General features: G+C 41.2%; 2 protein-coding genes across 2 annotated transcripts in view; both read left to right on the top strand.

Annotated features, from left to right (window-relative positions):
- The window catches only part of prox3 (prospero homeobox 3), a 5363-nt gene extending 1365 nt beyond the window's left edge, over positions 1–3998 (top strand). The window contains exons 3-6 of the mRNA XM_028984340.1: positions 427–2100; positions 2879–2986; positions 3083–3283; positions 3357–3998. Of these exons, the coding sequence (XP_028840173.1) occupies positions 454–2100; positions 2879–2986; positions 3083–3283; positions 3357–3554 (2154 nt within the window). The 5' untranslated portion in view covers positions 427–453 and the 3' untranslated portion in view covers positions 3555–3998. The remainder of the gene's footprint in view (positions 1–426; positions 2101–2878; positions 2987–3082; positions 3284–3356) is intronic.
- Positions 3999–5587: 1589 nt separating this feature from the next.
- LOC114796768 (transmembrane protein 179B-like) lies at positions 5588–10103 on the top strand. Its single transcript, XM_028991257.1, has 5 exons — positions 5588–5725; positions 7791–7951; positions 8119–8250; positions 8887–8965; positions 9159–10103. Exons 1-5 carry the CDS (start codon positions 5630–5632, stop codon positions 9309–9311), a joined length of 621 nt encoding a protein of 206 aa, XP_028847090.1. The 5' UTR covers positions 5588–5629; the 3' UTR covers positions 9312–10103.
- The last annotated feature ends 358 nt before the right edge of the window (positions 10104–10461 follow it).

Here is a 10461-nt window from a genome sequence, read left to right as displayed (position 1 = left end):
GAAACATTTGAATGTATTATGATTAGATGTGTCCAAACTGGTCCCATACCATTAAGCAAACATGTACTGAAACATATGTACACTTGTGATTTACTCTGGACTGTTGCAATGTCATTAAAATATTTATCTATCTGAGCGACTGAGTGAGTGAGTGAGTGTGTGTTTGTGTGTGTGTGTGTGTGTGTGACAAGGGATGAGGCGATAAAGTAAACCATCTGAATAAACAGCATATACAGCTGTTCATGGTGTGATAACAGGAAAAGATGGTGAGAGAGTGAATGCATTGGAGGGGTGGGAAAGGGTATATTATGAGGTGATAGTCATAATGATATGTTGTGGAGAGGTCAGGACAGAGATTTGTGTCATTACTGCCCTGTCCAAACAACACAACGCTTATCCCATTGCTAAATTCATATTTCCCTTCAGAGACTGAATTTGGGAAGAGAAGGGACAATGGATTCCCCTTCCGACCTGTTCTGCCAGCAGCCGTCCCCCATGTGTCCCTTTGGTCTGTACCGCAGCCCCCCTGGAGCTGCACCCATGGGTCCCCGTTACCCAGGAAGCAGCCCACAGCCCTATTCCTTCATCTCACCGCTACTGCATCCTTCCAGTGCATCTCAAAGGTGGGGTAACTTCCGCCAGCGCCAGGGCATCTTCCAGGGTTCGTCGTTTGGACACGAGCATGTAGGAGGGATGATGGAGGGGGAGGAGGATGATGAGGAGGAGGTGCCGGAGAGGGAAGAACTACTGGGAAGAAGAGCAGGAGCAGCAGCGGAAACACCACTGTCCAGCCTCTCCACGACGGGGACAAGGAGAGGAGGCAACACTGAGCTGGAAATTTGGAACCAAGACATTGTGAAGAGACTGAGGATGAAGAACACAGCTGGGATAGCTGGAGAAGCAGAAGAGGAAGTGGAAGAGAGAGGGAGGACACCACCAAAGGAGTCAAAGGAGGACTGTAAACGAGGAGGGCAGGGATGGAGAAAGAGGTGCAGAGAAGGACAGAGGGATGAAAGCCGTGAGGGAAGGAAACGACAAAGACAGGAGCTGAAGATTCAGCTCCAGGAAACTAGAGAGAAGCTTCTGGAACTTCAAAAAAAGGTGTGGCGAGTATATAGTAAACAACAGGCCCAGACAGAGGAAAAGAGAGACAGTAGGAAGGAGGGTAGACACAATGGAGAAGCTGCCACAGCAGAGGTTTTGGACATATTGACCACAGAAGAAGAGGAAATGGGTTCTGATTTCCAAAATATCAATGGGAAGAGCTCAGATGGCAACGCTGGGAATGATTTTCCAGAGGACACCTTGGGTCTTGACATTGATTTGGACCTGGACCTGGGTAGAAGTAGCATGTGGGTGGGCTGTGGCCTGGTCAGGGGTGGGTGGGAGGGTCCATCTGGCAGTCAGAAGTTTGCTCAAGCCTTGAAGCGCGAGCTTGGAAGTGCAATGGCGCGTGTCATTGACCGGGTGCTCCGTCTCTATGTCGAGAGTGAAAGCCCTCCATTCCCCCCTCCGGTGGTGACACTCATACCTGCAAAGCAGAATGGAGGCCTCAACCCAGATTCCAGCATGGAACAGAACAAGCAGAGAATCAGACCAATGCCTCGCTCTCTGGAGTGGACTGAGACGTCGCCACTCACCTCCAAAAGACAAGTGGAGAAGAGGAACCCGAACTCCAGTACAAGCTCCAGCCTATCTTCCAACATCCAGCCAGGACCTAACCTCTCCCAGTCCAGCCCTACTCTGCCCCCTCTCCCCCAGTCAGCGCTCCCAGCTCTTCTACCACCCAGAGCCAAAGAGCCAGCGGTGCCCTCCTTCCCCTCCGGACCTCCACCCGTCCCCCTTCCACTGCTCCACTACACCATGCAGCACCTTTTCGCCCGCTCAATCTCCAGCTTCCCCCTGCACAAGGACTGCCTCTCCTCTGAAGCGTTCCTGGACTTCCGATCGCATGCTCCCACCTTCACGCCCCTTCCCATTCTGGGCCAGTTGGATTCCTCCTTCCCATCTTCTGACAGAGGGAGAGATGGAGGAATGAGAGGAGGAGGAATGGGGCTGATGGATGGTGGGGAATCATCTCTGTATTTGAACACCGCTTCAGTATCCTTTCGTTGTGTGTGGGTTGAGGAGCTGATGGGGAGAGAAATCGACTGATGCACAGTGAGATGATTATGATTATAGAGTAGAGAAAGCTGCTTGCCAAATAACTCTGAGGCCAGGGCTCATGTTTGCACAATCAGCAGTGCTGAACCAGGGTCCGATTCTCCTGCCCATCGGTCAAAATCCGAAGTTTGCCTCATAATATGTAATAAAGAGTACTGTTCAGATCATCTACCAGCACTCAAATACATTTTGTAATGTTGTCACGTTGGCCAGTTTTCTGTTCCTGCATGTTTAAGGCAGTGCTTCCCAACGTTTTTTTCCCTGAAATCCCCCCTGCATGTATCCAAGACCAGCCAGGACCCCTCAACCCCAATTCCCCCAAGCATACACACATTAAAATAATAACATTTTAAGTTAATTTTTTTTATTTGCGGTAAATAAATAAACAGCAATCCATACGTAAAGGATAGGTACTATATGGAAACTGAGTACGAACCCGACCCAGCCCAGCCCTAGATGTACAGATCTACTTAATATAGCATACAGGATTAGACCGAGTTTAATTTTCCTTTTGGGTGTAATTATAATTTTGAGAACCTCAGCGCAGATACAGTTCTGCGCCCCCCCAGGTTGGGGACCATTGTTTTAAGGTATAATTGTAGAGACTGAATGATCACTACTGACTGTCGATATTTTATATTTTTAGAATGAATACATGTTAGTTTGAACTGAATAAAAAGCCTCTGTCAAAAAAATGGTCCTTAACTGGTATCAGTCTCAGGAAGGGCTGTCCCCATGTCACTTAAAGAAAGCAAAGCTGATGTTCTTCTACACCAGATACCCCAGCTCCAACACACTCAAAACCTATTTTCCTGATGTCAAAGTAACTTCTTCTACCAAGCATTTATCATTTATGGATTAAATTATGGATTATTTAATGCAAATCACATCTACACTTTTTTTCCCCTCCTGGTAACAGTTCAACCGCTGTGTGACCTCCCAGCTCATCAAATGGTTCAGTAATTTCAGGGAGTTCTTCTACATCCAAATGGAGCGCTTTGCACGGCAGGCGGCCAGAGATGGAGTGACCACGGCCAGAGAGGGATCTCTCCGACTGTGCCGTGACTCTGAGCTCTACCGCATCCTGAACATGCACTACAACAAGAGTAACGATTACCAGGCATGTTCTTCACTATCAGGCAATATGGGCGTGATATGGACTCGCATAACATTTCGGATGTTTTCATCCACAGGTCCCCGACAGGTTTGTGGCAGTGTCTGAACTTGCGTTGAGAGAGTTCTTCACCGCTATTCAGAGTGGACGCGATACTGACCCCTGCTGGAAGAAGTCCATCTATAAGATCATCTGTAAACTGGATAGCCCAATTCCAGACATCTTCCGCCTGCCTGGCTGTCCCATGGACACTCATCGGTCAGCCCGAGACATGTAGGCATGCTACATACACACTCCTTTTGAGAAACGGTTCTTCTGTCCCTATAGAAGAACATGTTTAGGGTTCTAATGAAGTATATTTAAGTACAAATAAGGAGATTTTAAAGTTTATGGCCAAATGGAAAATTCTGATTAGAACCATGCTACATATCTGTAAAGAAATGCTCTTGTATTTTGTGCCATGTTGAGCTTTTTAACTCCATGTGAAATTGTGTAAAACTACATAAAGGGCTCTCCTGTAGTGACACACAAAGAATCTTTCACCTTTTCACCTTATTTACATGTAATCTGTGATATGTCTTAAAAATGCAAAACACATCTTGAAACTTGACATGAAAATACAGCATATTCAATTTTCCATGCATTTGATGTTTTATATTAAAGACGTTTTTTCTTGCTGTAAAAATGTTAAGTGTAATAAAAATGAAACTTTTTAAAAGGCTGTGGTCTGCAAGATTGCATATGTCTTATTTTGCTGCTCCTACTGGGGAAGTTGCCATTGCAGCGGTTACAGACTATAATTTTAAGGCCTTTTTATACCTCTTCATGTGCAAAACCTCACAACGATTAATGCATCCATCTTTTCTTCAGTTCTTGAAGACATATTTTATATGGCATTCAAAGTAGAGTAAATTTACATTTACAGCATTTATCAGACGCCCTTATCCAGAGCAACTTACAATCAGTAGTTACAGGGACAGTCCCCCCTGGAGCAACTCAGGGTTAAGTGTCTTGCTCAGGGACACAATGGTAGTAAGCGGGATTTCAACCTGGGTCTTCTGGTTCATAAGCGAGTGTGTTACCCACTAGGCTACTACCACCCTCATGATTAGTGCAGAAAATCTTATGTAAACTAAAAAAAAAAGTAAAAGTATTTGTAAATTCCCACAATTTTTAACTGATAAAACCAAAACAATTAGAACTATACACTGGACCATTGGTTTAAAGAATGAATTAAAATAAGTTTTACTTATGTCAAATCTGTTGTTCCTTTTTACTTGTGAATGAAATACAGAAATACAGTATGTGCACATATACTTGTGACTCCTGGCATTGCTTCTAAATTTATACAAGCAAATGTTTACTAACTACACACACACACACACACACACATACAGTGCATATTTTGACCAATAACACGAAAGTGGTAGTTTGTTCAAAAACATAAGGAAAATGTAAATATACATGGAGAAAAGTGAAATGCTCTGATGTCCTCACTGCATGATAGAAATGTCAGATGCATGAACAGGAAATCTGTTTCAGAAATAAAGAACATTTTAAATCTGTATATGGTGATGATCACTCAAAATTCGGAATTATTAGAAACTTTGCTCATGTGCGCATAGATTTATGATGAATATGTTAAATAAATAGCCTGCTGAGCAGTATTTAAGGTGGAACAGGCAATTTGAATAAGGAACTAACTTGAGTGTTGCTGTGTACTCTAAATTATATCAAACCCATATAAGTGGGCAGTTGCCCGGGGAGCAGTGTGTGTGGATGGTGCCTTGCTCAGTGGCACCTTGGTTTAACCGGTAGGCCACCACTGCCCTAGCACAATTTAAATGATAAAATTATTTAATAATAAACGATAAAGCACATTTCATTCATATTCTTATGCAGTACTTTCTTAACTCTTTTAATATGTTGTCTTAAATATTCTCTGTTTTATTCAACCCCTTGTGTAATTCAGATTAATTCTGTTTATTTTGTGTTCTTAATTTTTAATGCATTTTTTGTCTGTTTTATTCCTGGTAATTGAACTTATTTTTTATTTTAAAGTACAGCACTTTGGGCAGCTCCTTTGTTGTGTTAAAGTGCTTTATAAATAAATATGGTATGGTATACGGTATATTGTCAATCCAAGCTCATTATGTCATATTTTCTGTCTTGTCATATTATTGTCATATTTTCTGGGTTGTGCGAAATCGCAGACAAAAAACAAAAGAGATGCAAACCGAACATGCGCACAATAGGGTGGGGCGTGTCCCGGGGGGGGCGTCTCTGAGTTTCGATCCTGATCCTCCCTGATTCTCCTCTACTGAATGTGAAAGTGTTTACTCTCCCTCCACGATGGCGCCCGGGTGTCCATCCATGCTGGAGCTCGCACTGCACGCCTGCTGTTTTGTGTGTGGAATCGTCACGGCAGCGTCCACGGCCATCTTTCAGGTAGACCGACAAGGGTGGTTTTCTTTCTCAAAATCTCGATCCGATTCCGAAATTGTTCGGACATGTTTATACTGCCAGACTGTGTCTACTTCCTAAGATAGGAATTCTAATTCTAATAGGAATTTTAATTTAATATGACTGAGATAGACATTTCTTAATATTATTTTGGTTAAATACATTTGAATTATTTAAATTAAGTACATATGAAACATAATATTGCAAGCACTTTTTTGTGAAAATTAAACATACCTGGACTTTAAACAGTAGTCTGTAAAATGTTTTTTTTGTTTTTTTTTATTTTTTAATAACCCTCATCTTAAGCGATTAATTGTCACAATACACCACAGCCCAGCACACAGTGAAATGCGGTGTCTGCTTTTGACCCATGCCCTGAGGGTGCAGTGGGCAGCCATGAAAGCCGCCCAGGGTACAGTGTGTGGGGACGGTACCTTGCTCAAGGTTGACAGTTTGGGATTTGAACCCGTAACTTTTTGATTACGGGACCACTTACTTATACCTGCTAGGCCACCTCTGCCCCTCAAAGTAAATCATGTGTATTTTGCTAAATAAAGTAAATTAATGTGTAAATTAATTTACTAAAGTAGAAATTCATGGTGGTGAAGTTGTCTGTGTACTCAGTTTTGGATGAGAAGTGAGTGCTTTATTTTGATCTGTTATTAGGTTGTTGTTTGTTCGAAGTTTTGGACTTTTTTCAGTGATCTCCTTCTGTAGTTCTTGATTCTTGATGTCTCTGTATGAGACAACAAAAACAACCAGTTTGCATCTTACTCACATGATTACTTGCTCTGAGTTGTCGCTATTATGAATGATATAGAGTCAGTTGCATTGTGATAGAACATTTATGATGACAGCTGCAAAATCTATCATATATATACTACACAACCTTAAAGGTCCCCTATCATGAAAATTTAATTTGACTTTAATATGAGTTCCCCTAGCCTGTCTATGGTCCAGTAGTATCTAGAAATGGCGTTAGGTGTAAAGATTCAAACCGGCAACCTTCTGAGTACAAGATTTCCTTCATCAAGATTTCAGCAGGGTGCCAAGAGGCCAGCAAATAGCCTCAGGTGTTATGACAGGAAAGCCTTGTTGGGGGTGGATGAGCACTTGGACAAGGCAGAAACTACACAGGACAATCTGATTGGTCTGTGGTGACCTTTTTGGGAGTCAAATGTTGAATATAAAAGAGTTTCCCTTGAAGGCTACTGTGTCTTCTTTGCCTTCACCATTGGGCACTGAGATGCTGGGATGTCCCCCATTTCTGGGCCTTTCTCTCCCCCCCCCCCTTGTTTGTCCCCTTGGCTGCCTGCTTTCTCTCTCTTACTCTCTTACTCTCTTACTCTCTTACTCGATCTATTTCACTTTTCTTTTAATTTGGGTTTTTCTGTACATACAATGTTTACATGTTAGTAGAATAGTACTCTACCTGTGTTCATAAATTAGAAACTGTTCAATCTGCCATGCCTCTTTATGTACAGGGAACATTAGTACATTGCTAATGTTTATGTATGTACAGGGAACATTAGTACATTGCTAATGTTTATGTATGTACAGGGAACATTAGTACATTGCTAATGTTTATGTATGTACAGGGAACATTAGTACATTGCTAATGATTAATGGGGCAGTGATGGCCTAGCGGAAAAGGAAGCGGACCCGTAATCGGAAGGTTGCCTGTTCGAATCCCCAAACCGCCAAGTTCGTTGTGTGGCACCGTGTGCTGTCCTGTAGTGTATCACAATGACAATCACTTCACTTTTGTGGAGTCAGATAATCAAGGTTTTCCCATGCTTTTTACAACTTCCTGTCTGTGAAAATTTGGGTGGTTGGTGAATGGTGTTGATGAAGTCAAAAAGTTATTGTCTGTGAGACGAAGTTTGAACTTTTTAGCCACAATTCCAAAAAAATGCTGATTATCTCATACCCACCAAGACTGAATGGTGTCATTAATCAATAAAGGACAAGGGTGTGAACACTAATGCAACCAGCTTATTATATGCTTTTATTTTTGTCTACCCTCCTTCTTACCCTCTCTATGTTGCAGAGTGATCTGGACTGGAACTGTGCACTCTATGGTACTGTGGATTATAATGCCTCAACCCAGGCTATCAGTCTGATATCATCCAGCCCCCTCTCCCACTGCAGATTTGTGATCGCCATTTCTGTGATCGTGACGCTCCTGTCTTTGGTCTTCTTTAGCTATAGGTGTGGAGGGGTCCTGTTTAATATATGTTGAATATTTGTTGTTCTCTCAATAATGTTACAGCAAAGATGTGTGTTTATTATGGAAGGAATTTATGTTTTGAGGCATATTCAAGGTCAGTTCATATGAAATTGTTGACTAGTGTCTGTTTGTGTACATGTGCTCTCAGAGAGTGCCCAAAAGTGACCCTTGGAATTTGTGGAGTCCTGCTATTTTTCCTGCTCATAACGGGGTGCATCATGAAATATGGGACTGAAAGTCTATGTGGGTCCTTAAAGGACAAAGTGATCAACCTGACCAGGTGTGTGAAGTCGAACAATTAAAAACTGTAACAAATTAATACATTTTGCAATCAATTAATCGTGTTTTTGATATATTTGAGATTTTCAGTAGTTAAATTATTAAATTACTAAATTATTTCAATATTTTACATATTTCATGTGGTCATGCCTGATTTCCTGAGTCTCTGCACTTGAAAATAATGTAAATTCTCACACAAAATACACAAAATCAGCCTTACAATTCCTTTGCTCTCCCTAACATCTTCATGCTGGGATTGTCTCTGGCTAGGACTAATTTTACATCCTTGGCATAGCTCAGTCAGATCATTTTGACAGCCCTAACAAAAAGTCAAAACTTTGAGACGCACTACCATTCAAATGTCATTTAGAAACTATTACAAAATGGAAAATGTTTTAAAATAATGATTTTCCAGTGCAACAGTTACTCAACTAGACTGAAGAAGGTCAGTTTTACATTCATTCATTTCTAAATGACCCTGTCCTGACAATGATTTCAAATTATTGATGTGTAAGATATGGAAAGTAATATCTTTCTTGGCCTTCATTGGCACTGTTAATACATGCTAAAGTATATTTTACACTTTTTATTACAAGTTCTGGTCAATAAATGTGTGCGTATGTGTTTGCATTTTCAGTTGTTACAATGCCCAGACGAGGAAATGGACCAGTCCCTTCAAAGGCGATAAATTCTACAACTGTCTGAATGTTGCTGAGGTCTGTGCAACTTATAAAAACTCTTTCCCTCGGCCTCTTACTGTTCTCGCTTAACAATTCTCAGTGACAGACACTGTTAGCCAATTTTTTTTGCCATCTGGTTTGCGAGGAAAAATTTGTATTTTTTATGTATTTTGTAAAAGTACAGTGAATGTGTCTGTAAATGATAAATGTTTTTGTATTTTCTCCACAGACATCAATATGGGCTACTCTAATTGTTTGGATTTTGCTTGGAATCATTGCCATTGTTAAGCAATGTGGAAATAGTGAAAGCTCAAGACCCCTTGTCAACTCTCGACATGAAAGGATTGTCACTGTGAAACACTTATTTGTTACCCACAACTGATAGTGTCCTCAGCATTTAACCCATCACCTTAGTGAACAGTGGGCAGCCATGACAGGCACCCGGGAAGCAGTGTGTGGGGACAGTACTTTGCTCAGTGGCACCTTGGCAGGATTTGGGTCTGTTTCCTTTGATTCATTTTGCAGTGTAATTTTCACTGAGCTAATTTTTTACAATGTGATGTTATCATCTCTGTGGTTAATAGGGCATATACCCTGAGTCACATCTTTCTTAAAAATATCTCACAGCTCTATTTTATTTTACTAGTGTGCAGCTGCTCAGCTGCAAGTTTGATATGAAAAGCAAAGCACAGAAATCATTATATTTCAGTAGTTTAGATCACACTGTCACCAATTAAAATGGTATTGATTTGATGTCAAAAAGATATTTAGTGACATTAGTAGGGAAGTAAAAGGAAGAAACTATGCTCTGCAATTCACCGCACTTACTTACTTAACCCCTGACCCCATTGGAGGACTCTCTGGTGTCTAGTCTGCAAGACATTGTCCCAATTCTGTGGCCTTGCATGATTTTATGACGTTGGGAGAGGTTTAATTCTACTTCCCTGGAAGAATCGCGATCCTCCCTCCCACTCTCTCTGAATCAACCATGCTGAATAAGAGGCAGTGTGAAGTGATGATGTTCGAACAGTTCTACCTGTTGACATCATCTCACAGAATTCTTTTTTTTTAGTGACTGGGTGGGGTATTCTGTTTTTTAAATTTTTTATAGTATGCTGTTTATTGATCTTTATTTCCTGTGTAAAAACCAATAAACAAATCTCTTTTTAAAAGACCAGTTGTCAGTAGATGCCTCCTTCTCAGTCCTCACTCTCTACTCCCTGCTGCTCATAACAACATAAACCAAATACCTGAGACAAAATACACACTTGAGCCCAGATAAATTAGTACCAGTTCAATTTCCAATTTGGTCTCCCAGTAAGTTGATGAAAATGAAAAATGTGATGTTTTGATTTGTACTCTGCTGACACTTTGACAAACGTTCATACTTGATGGAGATTTTTTATTTTTGAGAACAATGAGCTCTGCAGGTTGAAAGGTTTTTTTTATTGTCATGGATGTTCTGAGACAGCTGGATATATGATTGTGGTTTCTTCTGCCACCAGACAGAAAAAGGTAGAAATACTGTTTGG

This window comes from Denticeps clupeoides, chromosome 1 (assembly GCF_900700375.1).
Source record: "Denticeps clupeoides chromosome 1, fDenClu1.1, whole genome shotgun sequence".
NCBI lineage: Eukaryota > Metazoa > Chordata > Actinopteri > Clupeiformes > Denticipitidae > Denticeps > Denticeps clupeoides.
This window is presented reverse-complemented; position numbering and strand designations above follow the sequence as displayed.

Coding starts and splice junctions, on each gene's coding strand:
- LOC114796768 (XM_028991257.1), top strand. CDS start 5,630: ATGGCGCCCGGGTGTCCATCCATGCTGGAGCTCGCACTGCACGCCTGC. Junction 7,952..8,118: donor TTGGTCTTCTTTAGCTATAG/GTGTGGAGGGGT, acceptor ATGTGCTCTCAG/AGAGTGCCCAAAAGTGACCC. Junction 8,251..8,886: donor AAAGTGATCAACCTGACCAG/GTGTGTGAAGTC, acceptor TTGCATTTTCAG/TTGTTACAATGCCCAGACGA.